General features: G+C 44.2%; 2 protein-coding genes across 4 annotated transcripts; one reads left to right on the plus strand and one right to left on the minus strand.

Annotated features, from left to right (window-relative positions):
* The first annotated feature begins 459 nt into the window (after positions 1-459).
* virma (vir like m6A methyltransferase associated) lies at positions 460-15578 on the plus strand. 2 transcript variants are annotated; one of them, XM_052066837.1, is made up of 27 exons: positions 460-587; positions 935-1047; positions 2053-2139; positions 3433-3481; positions 3795-3951; positions 4038-4166; positions 5277-5504; positions 6465-7198; positions 7293-7430; positions 7532-7758; positions 7840-8367; positions 8460-8614; positions 8707-8789; positions 9092-9185; positions 9781-10169; positions 10241-10396; positions 10470-10705; positions 10783-11032; positions 11660-11877; positions 11999-12131; positions 12392-12535; positions 12634-12788; positions 12912-13008; positions 13386-13552; positions 13630-13979; positions 14976-15122; positions 15210-15578. In XM_052066837.1, exons 1-27 carry the CDS (start codon positions 525-527, stop codon positions 15419-15421), a joined length of 5439 nt encoding a protein of 1812 aa, XP_051922797.1. In that variant the 5' UTR covers positions 460-524; the 3' UTR covers positions 15422-15578. The 2 variants fall into 2 exon arrangements, with proteins under 2 accessions (XP_051922797.1, XP_051922798.1); XM_052066838.1 differs by having other exon boundaries at positions 5277-5480.
* A 324-nt stretch (positions 15579-15902) lies between these two features.
* rnf41l (ring finger protein 41, like) lies at positions 15903-18999 on the minus strand. Of its 2 annotated transcripts, none has more exons than XM_052066841.1 (6): positions 18776-18999; positions 18327-18533; positions 17959-18098; positions 17070-17232; positions 16880-16994; positions 15903-16483 (listed from the first exon to the last, which is right to left on the minus strand). In XM_052066841.1, exons 2-6 carry the CDS (start codon positions 18530-18532, stop codon positions 16079-16081), a joined length of 1029 nt encoding a protein of 342 aa, XP_051922801.1. In that variant the 5' UTR covers position 18533; positions 18776-18999; the 3' UTR covers positions 15903-16078. The 2 variants fall into 2 exon arrangements, with proteins under 2 accessions (XP_051922801.1, XP_051922800.1); XM_052066840.1 differs by having other exon boundaries at positions 16874-16994; positions 18776-18992.
* Between the last annotated feature and the right edge of the window lie 636 nt (positions 19000-19635).

Below are 19635 nucleotides of genomic sequence, written 5' to 3' on the forward strand. Positions count from 1 at the left end.
AAACGACAAAAGTAAATGCGATAAATATCAGAGGACTTTTGATGATGTAAGAAGGATACTGCTCAGTGGGGCACATCAATAAAATAGAGTGGACAATATGTGGCATGTGTTCCATACATTGACTACTCTATTCTTCAGTACATTTTATGAACAACACTGATTTTGACGAGATAATATAAAGGCTGAGCGTATGATTAATATAAAAATAAAGTTTTACTCTTTGTTACTTTTTGTTTCTTATGAGACGATGCACTTGACGAGGCTCGAGAAACACATTGATCTAAATTGTAACTTCTGTTTGGACTGTCCTGGAACTGTGGTTAATCTATGTTGCCATTGTACATCTGCAAAATCTTTCTGTCGTTATGTTCTGTTTATGAATGCAAAGAGTGATTCTTTATGCTCTTGTCATTTGCATGTGTTAAATAAAGGTGTTTCAAAAATGGACGCATTAACGGTTGTGCTCCGGAAGTAGTAATCACGAAGGCGGATGTTGACTCCGCGGACAGTGGTAACCCAAAGCAATGGCGGGGGATTCTTCAACTGAGCTTCTTTTTCTAGATACGTTTAAACACCAAAGCGCCGAGGTAACAAAACTGCATATTCTGTTTTAGACGAATAGTTTTGTGCATTCAATACGTGTATTCTTCTCTTCTATAATTCTTGCACAGTCAGGCGCAATTTCGTGGGCTAGCAGGCTAATGTTAGCATCGTCTGCACGGGAAACTATCAAATTGAATCAGATTGACTCACGTAATATTTGTTGTTATTTTATATACAGTTTCTCTTTGTATGATATTTGCTCATAGTTCGAGATTATCTCTGTAGAATATTGGCTTTGTTTAGAAGCTATTCGCGCTGGCCTGTTTGTTGTGCATGGTTAGATGTACTTGTTCACATTTACTATCCTGTTTCTTTGTCTGTTCACACGCAGTTTACCAATGTGGATGTGGTACGTTTCCCCTGTGTGGTGCTGATCACAGAAGTCCGTGTCATTCCTCCCGGAATCAAAGCACATACCAACTTACCTGAGAGCAGAGCATGCGGGTGAGACCTATGAATACCCTGTCAACACATCCATGCTAAATCAGCCAAATCTTTTTTTCATTTCTATTCGCAACCTCGTCGCTCCTGGCTTCTCTCTTTATATACGTTATCTCCTCTGTTTACATGTTAACTGCTTCCGCCAGAGATTCTGGCAAGGAGAACAATAGAAGAGCGAGGGACAAATGTATTTTTGGAGAGATGAGATGTTGGCTCTTCAATGTCATCATTTGATACAAACGTCAACTCAAAATGACACTACTGTATTTGTTTGTCACAAATCATTTTCATGGCTGAATTATTACTATCACAACACATATCCACTTTATGCTTTATGAGGGGACGCACCAGTATCGATGCCATAACTGTATGTCTGTACCGTACTTCACACTTATGCACTGATCCTATGACACTGACACCACTTCACAATCCTCACGCGCACACACACTTACACACATACACACACACACACACACACACACACACACACACACACACACGCACACACGGACACATTCATGTGTGTCCGTGTGTGTGTGTGTGTGTGTGTTTATTAGAAGCTAAAGAACATATCTTAAGCAGGGGTGCTAATATTCATGAAGGTCAGTATATGTACATGTGCAACCACTTTATCACACTTGTTTATTTTTACTTCTTGAAAATATATATATTTTTTCAGTCGGGCTGGTTGTTTTTTAGGTCACAGTAATGGAAAGTGTTTTGAAATCATTTATCGGGGTATAATTTGAGCTGGGGTGTGTAGATTTTCTATGTCCACTTACAAACACAAGTTATGTCACTGCTGCAGGAATGGAACTATGTTGTGAACAGAAGACCCCTTTTTTACTTTCCTCTTTGAAATGCTTTTCTAGTTTAGTTTATCTTCTTTAGCGGCGAACAACTGTTCTTATGTCCCCCACTCCTGTGTTGATGTGATACTACTCATGTGATTTAAGGAGACATGAAAGATAATCATCTATTTCATGAACTTTGTGTTTGGCTTTCTAGTGAGACATCCCCTCATGCTTTCCAGCTGGAGCTGTTCTTTAATAATGTACCCAAACCCAACAGCCCAACGTTCAACAGACTCGGCAGGTGAGCCCCTAACCCTTGTTCTCTCTTTATCCTGATGAGGCTCTCCACTTTATAGTCTGTACTTCCTAGGTGGATTCCCATAGTGTTTTAAGATGTGCATGTCTGTCTGACCTGTCGAACCAGTCACAATAGCATCCAAACCCAGTTCTCAGAGGCCAGTGGGGTGTGTGTGCATGTACCCACCCATATTCAAGCTTCTTTGTTCCTGTTTTAGCTAACTGGTCTCACCAGAAACTCAACCCCACCCTTGTTGAAATTGAGAAAGATGCAATACTCATCAGAGGTCTCAGGATGAGCTGTTTTTATTCCCATACTTATAATAGGGGGCGGCTCGGTAGTCCAGTGGTTAGCACGTCGGCTTCACTGTGCAGAGGTACCGGGTTCAATTCCAGCTCCGGCCTCCCTGTGTGGAATTTGCATGTTCTCCCCGGGCCTGCGTGGGTTTTCTGCGGTTGCTCCGGTTTACTCCCACATTCCAAAAAACATGCATGGCAGGCTGATTGGGCACTCTAAATTGTCCCTCGGTGTGAGTGTGGGCGTGGATGGTTGTTCGTCTCTGTGTGCCCTGCGATTGGCTGGCAACTGATTCAGGGTGTCCCCCGCCTACTGCCCGAAGACGGCTGGGATTGGCTCCAGCACCCCCCAAAATGGATGGATGGATGGACTTATAATAGGACTGTAAATGGAGTAGCACCAGAGTTTGACTGAATTTCAATGAGAGTTTTCAAGTGTAGATATGACACTTCTCAGTTATTTATTATCTTTGCCAGGGATGCTGGAGTGGGTATTTCATAAAATTGGCTGTTTTTGTCGCCAACACCCCAGTTTTTATTTATTTTAAAGACATGGCTGGATCTGTGACAGGTGATGTTTTCTTTCTGCTTGAGCTCCCACTTCTACTGAGCTCTGATAGCCCATAAGTGATTTTGAAGAAAAAAAACAACACAAGAGTGCAGTAACACGACTGCCACGTGGGGGCTGAAGTAACATTAAACTTTGAAGTCAAATAGCGGGCCCTCTAATTATCATATTGCGGGCTACAAATGGCCCCTGGGCTGCAACTTTGAGACCAGTTCTTCGCTATTGAAAACAAAACAAAAACATTTTGATATATAAAACTAAGCTACTATTATTCTGTCTGGCAATATATTTAGTATGTCACTTTCAATATACATCTTGTTCATAAGATTCAATCAGCTGAATAGTTTGGTGTGAGCCAATGTAGTCTGCAGCACTGCATAATAGTGTATGGACAATTTTTTGTATTCATCCTGTGTTGCTTTCTGTCTTCAGTCTGGAGTATGACGAGAACAAATCGATTGTCTTCAGACCCAATGGAAAGGTAAGCAGAAACAGAATATCAACACGTTCAAGTTAAAATAGCAGGTTTTTCTCATGTAACAAATAATAATTTGTGTGTGACCTATAATCTGTAATTCAGTTGCACTAAATTAGTGTTTAATTAAAAGATGATTTTTTTTCCTCTCCAGCTTTCTAGCTGACTTCTGAAGGTTCTGGGTCAAAAGTCTCATGTTTTTAGACCCGTTCATAGATCCTTCCACCTTAATGTGAAAAACATCCAGACTTGGATGAATTGTGTCGTCCAAAAAAGCCAAATCCAAGCTGTTAAACATGCCGTCTTTATGTGTGTGAAGATCAACACAGATGGCCTGGTGCTGCGTGGCTGGTACACCAGCCTGACCTTGGCTGTGTACGGCACAGCGGAGCGTTCGCATGAGCAAGGCTCGCCCCCTCCGCCACCTCCACCCCCGCCTCAGCAGCCGTGCGGGGCCAAACGACTTGTTAAACAAGGTGGGCTACATTCAAAAGAAAATCCACTGGATATTGTTTGAGTAGATTCTGCCTTACAGTGCTTCATGTTTAACAATGTACTGTAGAGTGGGAAAAAGATGACCAATACAATGGCAGCCCACCACGACCAGCACCCCGAGGGCCTCGCACTCCACCTGGACCCCCACCCCCTGATGATGACGACGAAGAGCAGGTCCAAGCACCAGGATCAAGCAGTAAGTAACACAACTTACTTTCCCACTTATATTAGTGTTTTCCTCACTTTCTTTTGGTTCATCATTTGCTGATTTTTTTTCAGCAATCGGTTTTCACAGGATACTTACTGTAATGCCCTCACATTTGGGAAAGGAGAGGCAAAGTCACCAATATGCTTTCGAGCCATTTACTGAATGCCGGTAGACCAATGAAACACTAACACAATTAGCACATGTAAACAGGATCTGCTGTCAGCCATAGCTCACGATCGGGCATTAACGTACACTGTACATACACGTTCTTTGCATGCACGTGTCCTAATTAAATGGATAATGAGGCATTGCAGCTGCATGTCTGGGGTTTTTGTTTGTGTTAAAGTAGTCAGCTGTTTGAAGGTTTATAATTCTCGTAAAATTGATGCAGATTTTCGTGAGCCCATTGTGGTAAAAAAAAAACTGAACCACGTTATGATTAGCTTCTATGAATTAATAATTTCATTTCAGGACGATAATTGAATGATCTGTTTAGCTAAGGATGCAGCCGAATTTAGCAGAGGTGACCAGCATCCTGAGGAGATAAACGTTGTCAAATTTTGACTTAGGGTCACTATTTTAAGAGGCAGACAATATGTTAACTGTAAGCTAGCTGGTTCGAGATGACATGATGTGGTTAGCTTTAACATTTAAATGCTGTGCAGTCTTTAATTGTCTTTCTTTTGGATGTCAGATTCAAATAATAAAATTAAACCGGGACTTGTGGCATATTGTACTCTACTCCTGCAGCGTGCTCATGAGTCTTTTGTACTTTCTACATACAAATAATGTGCTTAGTTTATAAGAGTGACGCATAACATCTTGAAGCAAGCCCACTTATGACTTTTTTGCTGAAATGTTTCCTACCTTTTGAACTACATGGAAATACAGGCATGTGTAAGTGTTCAGTTTTGATACTGCCGTATCGCCGGGCTTTTTTAGTTCTGGCATACCGTGCAACCCCATACTGTATTGTACATTTTCACCCGTAACACATCCCCTGTGAGAAACAGCAGTGGGTTTTTTTTTCTTTTTTTTTTCTGGAAATTACATTTCCTTTTGTTTCGCTAAACGTCATCTTGACTGTGATGTCAACAGTGGGCATGGTCAAAGTTGAGCCACGTGAGGGCCGTGAGGACTACCTGGAGGCTGTGTCGCCTGAACGGTCGCTGGCTGCCGATGAAGCATACTCCGACGCTGAACAGGAGGAGGGTGAGGACGAAGAGGAGGGGCAAGAAGAGGAAGAAGACATGCGGACGGAGGGGAGCGTTCCAGAGGACGAGGAAGAAGAGGACGATGAGGGTGAGGACGAGGAGATGGAGGAAGGTAGGGGAGTTGTTTGGTGGGAGAAGTACAGTCTCCAGTCTCAAATGGACACAAAACTCGAGACCCCCCTTAAAGTACAGCATCAACCGAACACAAGCTCATTGGACTTGTGAGGGTTACGTGAACTGGGTCCATTTTGGACTGAGTGAAAAAGATGACTTTGCTGTGGCATGCTGCCTCCATCAACACCCTCAACTAACCAGGCTTGCGGTCAGCAATTCTACGCTTCAAAGTAATGTCGTCATTGTGTCCTGCATGTTCAACAGAACCTGCATGTTTGGAAGTGAAGCTGTCATCAGGTCTGTATGGCTGTGTTCAGAATCACTCGCTAGCCACTAAAAAAAATTCTGCTCAAATATGTAGTGAGTACATGTTATCGCTCTGTTTATCGCGATCGTGCACTCAATGTATCCCATAATGCATCTTGAAAAGAAGTCGAAAAACTCGTTGGTGTGTTCAAAATAATGATCTGACCGAAAAAGAATCTTATTTGTTTAACGGGTGACACCTTGAGGTTGTGTGATAGGTATATTCAACAGAACATTTCGAGGTCGAAAGTGGAATCGAAAGTTTTGACATTTGAAAGCTGAGGAGATGCCTCCTTCAGCCAACACTGAAGTATGCCGCCATGTTCGGTGTTAACGATGAACTTTCTTCTTTTGTCACTATGCATTTATTTGCAAAATTATTTTTCATTTGATGAGTTAAGTTAGTAAACTATGTAGTGCACTACATAAAAATCCCTATCCGGTGATTAGGAAGTCAGGACGGCGTGAATGATTCGGAACACAGCTCATCTTTTCTTGAACATGAAAAGAGGTAGACTTCTTTTCATTTGTCACTATGTTCCTTGCTCTCATCCTCTTTATATATCGCAGAAAATTGAAATACCTTCGTTTACAATGCAATCGATAAATAGTCCAACGTGTATCCTGTTTTTTGTTATTCTTTTTTATTTAGGTGATGACGGCTATGAGCAGATTTCCAGTGATGAGGATGACCTGGATAACGGCACCTTTAAGCTGCCCTCCTTTGACATGGACTACACACCTGAGGACCTTGCATCTGTCCCACCAGTCCAGTTTGACCCCTACGAACGAGAACTCCGACCACTGGTCTACTTCACGCCTCCGTACAAGTCACTGTTCGAAACCCAACTTGAGAAACCCCGCGTGGAGGAGCCCAAGGACTCCAGCAGTCCTGAGGGAGTAGCAGGTGGAGAGGACACTGATGCTTTTGTGCAGCTGAAAGAACTGCTAGGAAGCATTGGAGAAGACAGAGATGTCCGCTGGGTCACTGCCTTGGAAGAAGCCTCAGGACTTCTTGCCAAGGGCTTGGTGTGCCTCATTAAACAGGGCGAGTCTGTGGCCAGGGAAGAGCATGTCAGCCTTTTATCCCAGTGGGCTCTCCAAGCATTAAGTATGGAGATTGCCCTCACACAACCAATTGCTCTGAACCTCAGGCAACTGAAAGCAGGTGCCAAGCTAGCGTCGTATCTAGCGGAGTGTCCACAGGGCCTGAAGGCGCTCCTTCGTGACGGAGCTCTGGACGTCCTGTTGGATCTCCTCCATAGGGACCACGTCTCCTCCACATTGAAACTGAGTCTTCTCAGGGCACTTGACGCTCTCATCAGTTCTGCTGTTGGGGTAGAGGCTTTCCTCGATGCTGGCGAGACAGAGAAGAGTGGCTATCAGGTTTGCATCCGTTTTTTTTCTCTTTCTAATGCAATACAATTTTCAGAAACAAGGGCTTTATGTTTCCCAAGTTCTAAAATCGTATCCTTCACAGCGTTTAGTGCAGCTGTTCCTACGTGATGAAACGGTGAGGGTCATAACTGCCGGCAATGCCATTCTTCAGAAAAGCCACGTTTTTGAGGTACTGCTTGACCTTCGCCGTACAGCAGCAGCATGGAGTGAGCCACAGCAGGTACACACTAATTCGCACACACATGTAGATTGATCATTTTATTTGGTATTGTTTTTTTTTTTGTTTTTGATGACACAAAAATGTCAACTGTTACTTATCAGGAGGATATGGAGGATGTTGACACGCCAATGGAGGAGGAGCCGGCCCTGAGTTCCTCCGCTGTGAGTGAAGCAGAGCTCGATCGGTTGGTGGGTGCTTTGGAGGAGTTGTATCAGCTGCTGGAGACCGCCCCTCACTGCATGGTGCAGCCCCCGGGGAAAGCATTTCCAACTTCTGTTAGAATAACAGGACCACAGGAGAGAGATGATCCATACCCAACACTTTACAGGTACTTATTCCTCCACACTTGGTTCCAAAGTTTATATCAGAATTCAGTTGTGCCGCCACGGTTGACTTTAATCATCTCCAGGTACTTGCATGCTTGCCATTTCTTGGAGAGCACATCAGTGGTGCTTTCTGCAGCAGCGGCGGCTGGACACTTGGGCATCATTCAAGCCGTGAGAGAGCTCCTTCGCTTCCTGTCGCTCACGCAGTCGGGTCTGCTTTTCCTTCTCGCCCAACCCACTCCCACCAACTTACTCCTGCGCCTTCTCGCATCCGTGGCTGAGAACGACGGGGAGGAGACGGCCTTCACGGGAGGCGAGGGAGCTCTCACCGGGCCCGGCTTTGGTGAAGAAGGCTTTGGCGTGTGGCTCATGCAGGCCCTACATGCTCTCCAAGGGGTATCGGAGCTCATGAACCATGTGACCTCAGGCGTAGACGGATCAGTGAACTTGGATGAAGGTGACAATCCGGATGTCCTGGCCATCCTCCATTCACTCTACCTGATGACATTCACTGTGACGGGCCGCAGTGCTGTGGCACACGTTTTGAGTTTGGACAACAACTTGTCCTGTCTGGTCACACTATTGCAGCACTACAGCAAAGAAGGACAAGGGTGAGATCCTCTTCTTGTTCCATATCACCCAACCCTAATTTTTACTCATGTCTGTTTATAAAAATTATTTTAATTTTTTTCCCCCCTTAAAGTGAGGCCAAGACTCGCAAAGCAGTGACATATAACTATGCGTGTATGCTCATCTTATTGGTGGTGCAAAGCTCAAATGAACTGCGTATGATGGAACAGTATGCTGCTCCACTGCTCTCCATAGCCAAGGCGGATGAGACCAATGCCAAGCTCCAAGGTGAATATGACAAATGAGGAATTTGCATTGTTTCATAGTTATTGTTGTTGGAGTGCATCTTCACAATGATTATGCTGATTGATGTTCTTCAGAGCTCAACAAATGGCTGGAGCCTTTGGAAAAACTGCGCTTTGAGATCGGCAGCATCTTACCACTCCTGGACTATGTCAAACAGGTAGAGAATGTCTCTTTCAAATTCAAGATGGCACTGTAATCTATCAAAATAGTGCGATTTTATAACTTGCTAGACCAAACATGCAGCAAGCATTATCCAAGGCACATATTTACCAAAAATTATCTCATCAAATAACAAACCTGAATCACCTGTTATTCTGTAGATCCTGTTGGTATACATGATAGTGCTGACATGTCTGGACTGCTCAAACATATGCCTTGACCATTGCATGTTTAAACCGATGCTGCATAAAAGCGACACTGCTGTATCTCATTTTTACGTGTACCGTCTCATGTCTTCAGAATGTGGAAAACGTGTTGACTCCAGAGGGAACTGGATTGGTCACTGCTCTCAGAGTGATCTGCCACATTGCCTGCCCCCCGCCTTCAGTTGGAGGTAAATAATAATATAGCTTGTGCAACAGGAAATTCTTATCATAGTTTTTCATATCCTGCGCCAAATATTGCGTTAAGGACATGCGTTAAAGGAAAATCCAAAGTGTGGGATCAGTTCACACTGAATAAAGAAGATAAATTGCAATACGTCTTATGCAGAGCAGAACAGGCTCATACAATGGCCTGTTTGTTAGCTAATTCAATACCACATTAGTTAGAATTTATTGTAGTGCTCCCACGAATGATCAAGGATAGACACAGCCAATGCACTTTGATATTGTATTTTGTGTTTGTTTTGTTGTTAACTCATTCCGTACCATCCAATTCTAGACCAAGTCTGAAAAGACGTTTTAAAACGTCTTTGGTAGTGAATGAGTGAAATGCAAAATCAAGAAAATTATTGAAACCCTAATAATTGTTTGGATTAGCTGTCCACGAAATATCCATTTATGTTTCTCTAACCTGGTTTTGGGTACTGAACTACAAGCTGAGAATCCCAGTTCTACTGTAATAAACAGTGCACCTCATCTTTTTTTTCTGTTTGGCTTTCTCTGCATTCGACTCAATAAAAGCACCTGACCACCATGTTCCTCCAGGTCAGCAAAGGGACCTGAAGTGGAGTCTTGCCTGTGTTCAGCTGTTCTCCGGCGAGGGTCTGGATACATGCGTGCGCGTCCTGCAAAAGCTGTGTGGGGTGCTGCTACAGCCGTGGCGCTTGCACGGAAACATGGGCCCCACGCCACAGCGCTGCATGATCCTCCACGTGTGCATGAGCACGCTGCGGTTGTTGCGCACCATGCTGACAGAGCTGCTCCGTGGAGGTGCCTTCCAGTTCAGAGACACTCGCGTGGCCAGCGTGTTGGTCATGCTCCACATGATAGTTTGCTCCATCCCTGCATCGGGACGACTAGATGGGGAGGAAACCAGAGTGCAGGCTCTTATTGTTGATGTGCTCCTCACTTTTACGCAAGGTGTCAATGAAGAGGTGTGTGAGGTTTAGGGGGAGAGTCTTTGCTCCTTGAATATGATAATGAGTCAGCTATAAATTCCTTACAGGTGACGCATACAGAAGAGACGCTGGCCAGTAACACATGGTCACTGATGCTCAAGGAAGTTTTACTATCATTACTGAAGGCTCCCGAAGGGCTCTTCTCTGGTCTAACACTGTTGACTGAGCTCCTGCCGCTGCCGCTTCCAATGCAAAGCACTCAGGTACTTCAGCTCACCGCAATCGACTATGCTCCATCCTTTTTATTTTTACATGCCTATGTTGTTGTTTGCTCAGGTGTTGTCGGTACAAGACGTTGCGGTGGCCTTAAACACGAGGAAGCTGTGGAGTATGCACATCCGGGCACAGTGGAAAGTGTTCTCCGAGGCTTTGCAATGTGTGTGCGCCACCAGCTGCCCTCCGCTCTTGGCCATTCTCAGGAGAGTGTGTCTTCAGCTGGCTGACCTGTCTTCTCCCACCGCCACCCTCATTATGAAAACTTTGCTGGAACTGCTGTTGGAGGAGTTACAGCCGTAAGTGAAGGACACCACTGTGCACCATGGTGACTTTAATGACTGTAAACTGACTGAGAGCAAAACATTTCTTGCAGAGTGGAGGGGAAAGCCCCGTGCTGGGCCCAAGTATTGCGGCTGCTTTCTTTGACTGATGCGCTAGCATCACAGAGAGCTTGTAAATGTGCCACATTACACCTGCTCTCTGGGTCGGTGTCTGGAGATGAACAACTGGCAGATCTCTTCCCCTTGCTGCTGCCTCTGCTGGTGCCCCCCGTCAACCACTCGTTACAGCAACAACAATGCAGCGAACTAATGGGAACAATAATACAGTCACTGTGTGACCAGGTAAGTAAAGTCAACAGAGCATAAAGAGTATCGTAACTCACCCCTCTCAAATTCATGCCCCCCCCCCCCCCCCCCCGCTGTGGAAGCTATTATTTGCTAAACAGCTCAACTCGTGTTGGTTCTTTGCTTTTTGTAATACACTAGATGCCACCAAAGCACTAGATGATAGGAAACTTTTAATTGCGTCAAGGGAATATACGGAAGTGACACTTGGCCGTTTTGAGACAGGGGTTCTCCAAATTTTACAATTACCACCTTGTAAAACACAATGGAACCTTGGTTCACGAATAATCAGTTTTTTACAGTTTGGTTTATGTCCAAATTTATGAAATATAAATTACCTCAGGTGAAATGCTATTTTCGGTTTTACGAACAATTTTGGCATGGCTGGGAAATCTCAACTCTTTTTGTTTCCCGCGCTATATAAACATCAATGGATCCGTGCTTCAAGTATCTTTGTTTTGTTGCTTGAGATGGTTATCACATTCCACAATGCATCGCAAAAACTGCACTGCATTATGGGAGTTGGTTGGATGCACAAGATCCAGTTCGGTCATAATTCCATTTTTTTCCATGTTTGATTCCTTATACTATGTTTAATAATGTATACATCATTTTTTTTCCTAGGATATTTCTCTGGTGATATCTCAAGGAGGTGACGGCTGCGTGTCAGAGGTGGAACAGCTGGCCAATGCACTCCCAGGCCGAGAGATGCTGTCAGCCATTTGCAACTCCTTGATGGAGGTTTTGGCAAATAGAAACAGCAGTGCACCTCTTCTTCTTACCTGTATCAGGACTTTAACATTCCTCACAGAGCACGACTATGGACTTTACCATCTGAAAGTGTAACTACTACCATTGTTTTCTCTCCTTTTCCCCCACAAAGAGTCACCTTTGAGACTTGTTTTCCTACAAGCACTATTGCACTTCTCTAAACCTCTGTCAAATGTGGTACAATTTTTTCAGAGCTCTGAAGAAACACAATACTGGCTTATTCTCACTTCTGAAGAGATTGGTGTTTCCCTTCATCAAGGACTCTGCAGACCTGCTCTCAGCTTTGTTGGACTTCCTCCGACAGATTGTGAACACAGAACCAGTGGTAAGATTTGCTCATATTTTATGTACGCTCCCCACAAAAGTTAGGGATAATCGTCTTTCGAGTAAAATCTGTGGATAAACCTAAAACGTGTGCGATGTGTCCTGAAACTTTTTTGTGAAAAATGTACAGGTATATATTTTTATCTACCTTATTTTGTGAAAAATGTATAGATTTTTTTATCTACCTTATTTTTATTCACGGACAAAACTGTCTTGTTTAGGGGCAATTTATAGTAAGGGTGCGTGTGTTTATGACTCTAGTGTCATGAGGAGGGCCAGGCATCCGTCGAGGAGACATCTTTTGTTCCTCCTCCAAGGTTACTGAGTGGATCTGAGATGAAGGCTCTCCTGCAGTGGGAAAAGTCAGACACTCATCCTCTTCTGACTTTCGAGAAACAAATCAAGGTACAAATAAAGTCCAAGTTCCCTTCATTGGATTCCGACAGAATAAAAGTTGATGTAGATTTGTATTCGATCACATGTAGTTATCGTTTTCCTTGTAGAAACTTTGTAAGGAGGATGATTCACTGGAGACCCTAATGGAGAGCGTGACAGTCCTGAGGCAAATGCTCGAGGCTGCTGGGAATGAGCCTCCTGCAGTTGATACCGAGCCCACTCTGCCAGCGCCTGAGACTCTCGCAACTCAGTTTAATCACAGGTACGGCTGCTGATAATACACAGAAATGAAACGATGCACTTGTGCTCATTCCACTTGAACTTGCCGTGAAACTAAACCTGACCAAACTTTAAACTATCCTCCCTCATTTTATTCAATCTGTAGGACCGTTTTTATTCTTTCCGAAGCACTTGATGAGCAACTTAAGGCTCTTTGGTTCTCTCCTTTCCAAACGGATGATATAGAGACTGAACTTGACATGGTGAGTACTCCAGTTTTCTCTCGAAGAGTGATTCCCAACTACTATGGTGCGCGGCGTGTCGTGTAAGATCATCACTGTGTGCTACGGGAAATGATCCAGTTTTACTTTATTTCCTTCTCAGAATATGTAATTATTACAAATAATATAGTGTTGTTCATCTCTCTATGCTAGTGATGTATAGTACCGGTTATGGGCAGAAGAATTTAATACTGTTCCACCAGATGGCAGAAGGCACACTAAACCTGAGTATTCACCTGATACCATTCATAAGACTAATACTGTAGCTTGTTGATCACATTGAGTCAGTCAATTTGTTAGCAAAAGGAGACAAGATCCTTATTTGTCCCTTAACATGATTGTGTGGATGCTTGTCATAGGTGAAAGTGGATCTGGTGGGTTTGGCTCAGGAATGTTGCCCAGAACTGGACTTGAAGGCAGAGCTGGAGCGCTCCTTCCTGTCTGAGCCCTCCTCGCCAGGTCACGCCAAAGCTCAAAAGGGCTTCCGACTGGGGAGGCACAAGCACGAGACTTTCATTACATCCAGGTAGCACATCATAATCATGTTGAGGCAGAGCAGGTTTGACACGTGTAAAATGTCCTTAACTGAATGATTGGTTGCAGTGGTAAATCAGATTATGTGGAACCTGCGAAGAGAGCACACATCATGGCGGCTCCGCGTGGCCGAGGAGGTCGAGGGGGATTAGGACAGAACTTTTGCCGACCCCATGACATCTTCCGCCAGCGCAAACAGAACACTTCCCGTCCTCCCAGCATGCACGTGGATGACTTTGTGGCAGCTGAGTTTAAAGACATTACCACCCCAATTGGACTTTTGCCTCCCAAGCGACCCCTAAAAAGCTCCCCAAAGCTGCCCACCAGAGGACTCTTCACTGGAAACAGAGGCAGGGCCACCTTCCACAATCAGACTCGCTTTTTCACCCCACCGCAGCCTAAAAGTGTACTACTCTCTGGTAAGCAAGAACCAAATGCAACTTTCACATGCTCTGAAATATTATACCTCAGGATCCGTGTACAATATATACAGCATGATGACCATTTGCAGTGGTGATATGCTGGTACATGCTGCTTCCTTTTATTGATGTGCGGGTTCGATTTCTGGCCAGCGCCCCAATACCCAACCGCTGCTGGTCCCAAATGTGGATTTAAAAAAAAAAGATCCAGGGCATCCAGGGTGAAAACTATCAAAATAAATCATGAGATTACCTCGCTGCGGCAACCCCTGATGGGACGAGCGGAAATTTGCAACAACATAATGATCAGCCAGTTTATTTATTTATGTATTAATTTACTGGGGGGTTGCAGGGAGCACTTTCATTTGATTAGTTTTTAAGCAGTTGCATACAAACGCTTACCATAAGCAACAAAACAACCCCCCCCCCAAACAAAAAAAAAATCGATAAAATAGAATGTAGGGCATCAGTAATCAGTCTATCGAGTTTGTACACATATCGTCCATTGTCTCAATTTCTTATTCAATTGCAGTGCTTGTAGTCTCAGTCTGGGCATTAGTTTTTTTTCCATTTGGAAGATTTCTCCAATTGTAAATGTCCTTTTATGGAATTGTCCCCCCCGGACCCTGATTCCTTGTTTTTTTTTTTTGTTTTTTTTTTTGTTTGTTTGCAGCTGGCAGCAGTATCTTAGCCCAATATTCATCTTTTTTTCAGTACAGTATTGTCTTGAAAATTTCCAAGGTACATGGTATGAGGGCTGCATGCAAGACCAGTCAGTGTTATAACAGGCAAAGTATATCAAATGAGTAAATACAATTAAAACATTTACATTTTTTTTTTGTCAGCAACAGTACCGGTATATTAAAAGAGCTACTTTATATAGATGCTGCAAGGCAACCTCAGTAAAATATTTGTGACTTGTAAGCACATACCTCAGGTCCAAAGTGTACCTGAGGTTGTCCAACAGAGGGCGATAAGAGCCTCTTGGTTCCACAGGTAACTACCCTCGTCGAGACGGAGGCCGAGGTTCATCATGGAGCGCACAAGTGCCCGCCGTCACTCACAGAGGAACGTACAGCGAACCACGCGGAGGCCAAAGCAACTTCACGCGAGGACCTCTGCCCTCACGACAACTTCCTGCAAGTAAGAACTGACACACAAGCACCCACAACTGTGCTAACTGGATGCTCGGTGAATTTCTAAACGTTTCCTCCCATCTTAACTTCCCAGATGCGTATCGCTTGGCTCCACGTGATCGCGCTCCACGTGGCCGAGGTGGCACTGGGCTTTCGTGGCTAAACGCTGGAGGTGGAGGAGGCGCAGGCGGCAACGTCGGAGGTGGAGGTGGTGGAGGAGGGAGGGGCTCCCAGGTGAGCAAGTTTGGCAGCGGGGGAGGGAGTGGAGGCGGTAGGGGCCGACACGTCCGCTCCTTCACCAGGTAAATTCACCTGGGCATTGACTGAAAGCCTGCCAAGGCTCCAAACGGACCAATTAGGTTGTTTTATGCTATCTCCATGGATTGATGTCTGTGGATATCTTTGTGTTGATTTGTTATTGAGTTGTAACCAGAGAATAAAATTCATAGTACTGGTTATTGAGGTTCCGTTTCTAGTTTCACATCATTGATTGCTACAGTGAAGCAACTTGGGAAACTCAAAAATAAATATAAATTGTCATAATCCCTACAAAGTAGGGGTGGCATAGTATGTCCCGTGGGCCACATATGTGGTGCTCTGTTCTTTAATCTCACCGACCGATCATTTACATGATCCAGAGTCTTAAAGAGAGCGTTCCCTTGAGATACGAGATGTCGCAAACTTTTGGGATGCAACCGGTGTATCGTGGCAGCGTACTCAATTCATTTCACAAGAAGCTGCTGTTGGACTTATAATGAACAATTTTCGAAAAAGAGGTCACAAGCTGTTTCATGCCACTTCAAGTTGAAGTTTACTGTGAAATTAAAAGAAACAAACAGAATTATATATTCTCAGTATTGCTTCTAAAATTCTTAAGGATACAACTCCATACTCTATAGTCAAAATTGGCTTTATTTATTTGTAAAAATCTATTCTTTTTGGCTCGCCTTCAATCCGGTCTACTCAGATAACCGTCGCCTCACGGCTCTTCTTTTTGATGCAGTCCAACGTTACACTCTGGTTTCCGGTCTTGCGTGCACCTTCACCCGACTGAGGTGAAGGAGGACAACCAGGTCCGTTTAAAGCCTGAGACGAGTGAAGCGATACACTGGGTAGATTTAAAGAAGCCTCTCTCCGCTGCTGCCTCAGTGGCTGGAAGGTAGCTTGCCATTCGGATGTCTGCCGGTCCTCCTGAAGATGGTCTCGGCCCAACTGGTCGTCAGACTGCTGATTCCTGACGGGATGCAGGTCTCTGAGGAGCTCCAGCAGTTCTCTCTTCTCCAGCTCTATCTCTGCCAGCTCCTGTCGCCTTAGACGTTCTGCTCCAAGTAGGGCACGCACGTCACAGATCACACGGGATAACTGGCCCTGTGCAGGAGAGACAGAAAAATGTCATTACAAATGTCAAATTATTCACAATTTCTCATTTTAATGTCCTAAATTCGAAGGCATAAATTGTATAATTGGGAATTGGGCCACATTGGACTTTTAAAATGAACAAATGGCCTGGGATGTATGTCGATGACGTAAAGTTAAAAAAAAGTGTATAATACTGTATTTCTAAAATAGTTTTTTTATTCATAGAATGATTCATTCTCATTTTTAAATTCTGTTGCTTATAATCTAAATAGCCTATTAGACCAAATAAATGTGTAACAGTATGTTGTAATTGTTTGACTAATCATTTTTTGTGTGATTTACAAGACATGTAAGTCCACTAAGACTTGAAGCTTAAGTTGTTATTTGTGGTCATGTTACCTTCACCTCCTCAACTTCGTTCTTCAGTTGTGACTCCTTCTGCACCATGTGTCTCCTCTGCGAGTCCAAGCGAGACTCCATCTCCCGTCTCACCTCCTTGACCTTGCACACCATCTCAACCCTTTGTGGTGCACGTTTGAATGTAAATTCATTACAGGTCACAGGCGGTGGCCCTGCTCCACTCATGGTTACATACCGCAGCATTTCCACTTCAGAACGCAGCTCTGCCACGCAGTTGTGTTGTGACATCTCGGTGGACAGAAGAGTGTGGCCGCAGCCGTTGGGACATTCTCGGCTGCAGAAGTTACATTCAGACAGGTGAGCCTCCAAACCGCGTCTCTCAACTTGTGTAGGACACCCTGCAATGCACAAGGGGTGTTTCTTTTCATACAAAACAAATGTGGATATTGCAGTGCATTATATTTTTCCACACTGTGCTGGGTAAAATGTAAAATGATTGTCTACATTTCTGTCAGTTGTTGAATCATAGCTTCTTAAAGCCAGAGATTCTGCAACGGGGCAATGCAACCCAGGCAGTTGCCTAGGGTCCCGAGCGGCTCCGAGAGTTGGTTGGGATTGAACTACATCAGTGACAAAACAAACTTTGTGACATGATTTTCCCCATGGCCAATTGAGTAAAATGAGTCAAATGCCCATCCCTAATACAGAAAACCTATTTGGAAGCATATACTGTACAACAATCACAGGAAGCCAAAGGTTGCACACTGCAGCATGTAACAATTCCACACTCTTGCCGTCCCTACCACAATGATGACAAATGTAGTCGTCTCCGGTCAGCAAAAACGTGTTGCCGTCATGTTGCGAGAACAAGAGCATGATTTGTGCACAAAAACCTATTAAAAAATTATGGGAAGTTGACCCCGGCTACCCCCTGAACAAGCAAGCCCGGTAGATCCACTTGGATGGTCACCATGGCAACAATGGAGCCACCTGTTATTCTCACCCATTGATTGCCATTGGTTTCAGATTACCTTTACACTACACATGGATATTGGTTTACGCTGTTTTCCCAAATGTATATTAATAGTGAATGATTTGATATAGTGAAAAGTAAGTCTTTATACCTGAGTTAGAGCATGACAAAAAGGCAAAGTCACACTCCTCCTCATGCGTGTGAAGGTTCTCCAAAGAGCACACCGTCTCACAGCCTTGTCCTGCATTTACACAGCGGATCTGCAGACGGTTCAGATCGTTACGCATGTACCTGTGAATACAAACACACACGAAACCTAAGTCAAAAAATGAAATCTGAATTGTATTTAATTCCACTTTCATTCATTTCCATTTTATTTGTCCATGGAACGTTTTATAGCACTTGTGCTCCAAAGTGTCACTGGTGAGCTGCAGCCTATCCCAGCTGACTTTGTGCAAGAGATGGGGAACCCTCTTACTTCGCCACAATATGAATACAATCAACCGACTTGCAAACGACCTGTAGAGAGGCTTGAGGCTACCGACGTCCAGCGGCTGCCGGTCTTCGGGACATGTGTGATGATGGAGCAGCCAGCTACTGATGCAGGCGCTGCAGAAGGCATGCTCGCAGGGTGCCTGTAGGGGGCGTCGCAACACGTCGCGACAAACACAGCACAGGAGGCCCTCGTTCACGTAGCCCACAAACCTCTCCCGGTCGTAACCCATCCTAAAAAAAAGCCAAAATTACAACAGACCACGCAGAGTAGGAGAAAGCAAACGACTAGTGTCTGCTCAGAGCCCCTCCTCCCAAAATGTTTTCTGAAACATGAAATGTAATCATGGATGCAAACATCAAAATCCTATATTCATGTACAGTATAACACTTGTAATGGTGTAATTTTCTGCTGAAAGACCTATTTAAAGGCTTGGCCAATCACTGACTACATCCCGTTTATATCCGGTGCTTACCTGATGTTTCACCTTTTCTTCTTTCGGTTTATTTGGTGACCTCCACAGGTGACTCTTCTCCCCAAACTATGCTCTTCCCTTTTCTCGTTGCTCCATCAAGATGAGGATCCCCTCTCTCCTATATCCCAACCCTGCCTCTGGGAGTGCATCTCCACGGAGTGGTATCCCTGACAACAAAGGATTGGAGGATACAGGAAAGCAGCTGTCAAACGACAGTCAGACAACATCAGAGCGACAAACGAGATAGAATAACAGTTGATACTCGCATGCTGCTGTATGGCAGCTTTGTCCTGTGTTACCAGTTGAGCTGTTTAACGGTCTTGCATTTAAAATTACCATTGCATTTCCCTGTAGGCTTCTCTGTATCGATGGATGTGGGATTAACTTGGATTTAACTCTCTCCTTCCTTGATTGGATTACAGACGGCACAACAGCAGATGACGTCAAAAATCAACACCCCATAACACATGGTTGTCATCCCATCCAATTATGATGGGTTAATGTTTTTTTAACAGAAATAGCATCAGACGCATTCAAAAGTTTTGATTAATAACACACAATAATGTAGTGTATGCTTTGAATCGCTGCAGTTGCCGAAAAATATCGTGAGCCTACCCAATCTTAATTTGGGTGAGAGGTGGTTTACATACTGTATATATATAGCAGTGCACATATAGACGGTAACCTTTCAAACTCACCCTGATGGACAATTTCTTTCATGTACTTAACATGCTTTTTTTTAAAGAATGTGGGTGGAGTGTGGAGCAGCTGGCCACATAAACACAAGGAGAACATCCCAAATCCACACTGGAAGAGAGATTTGATCCAATAACCTCCCAATTTATAGGAGTTTGCATGTT

Source organism: Hippocampus zosterae, chromosome 5 (genome assembly GCF_025434085.1).
Source record: "Hippocampus zosterae strain Florida chromosome 5, ASM2543408v3, whole genome shotgun sequence".
Classification (NCBI taxonomy): domain Eukaryota; kingdom Metazoa; phylum Chordata; class Actinopteri; order Syngnathiformes; family Syngnathidae; genus Hippocampus; species Hippocampus zosterae.

What these genes read in the sequence shown, in the direction of transcription:
- rnf41l (XM_052066840.1), bottom strand. Translation starts at nt 18,532, where the DNA reads ATGGGTTACGACCGGGAGAGGTTTGTGGGCTACGTGAACGAGGGCCTC. An exon ending in TTTGTCATGCTCTAACTCAG is followed by an intron (nt 17,233 to 17,958) that starts GTATAAAGACTT and finishes TGTGCATTGCAG; the next exon opens with GGTGTCCTACACAAGTTGAG. An exon ending in TCTGAAGTGGAAATGCTGCG is followed by an intron (nt 16,995 to 17,069) that starts GTATGTAACCAT and finishes TGCACCACAAAG; the next exon opens with GGTTGAGATGGTGTGCAAGG.
- virma (XM_052066837.1), top strand. Translation starts at nt 525, where the DNA reads ATGGCGGGGGATTCTTCAACTGAGCTTCTTTTTCTAGATACGTTTAAA. An exon ending in CCCCCCGCCTTCAGTTGGAG is followed by an intron (nt 9,186 to 9,780) that starts GTAAATAATAAT and finishes ATGTTCCTCCAG; the next exon opens with GTCAGCAAAGGGACCTGAAG. An exon ending in CTCACGACAACTTCCTGCAA is followed by an intron (nt 15,123 to 15,209) that starts GTAAGAACTGAC and finishes TTAACTTCCCAG; the next exon opens with ATGCGTATCGCTTGGCTCCA.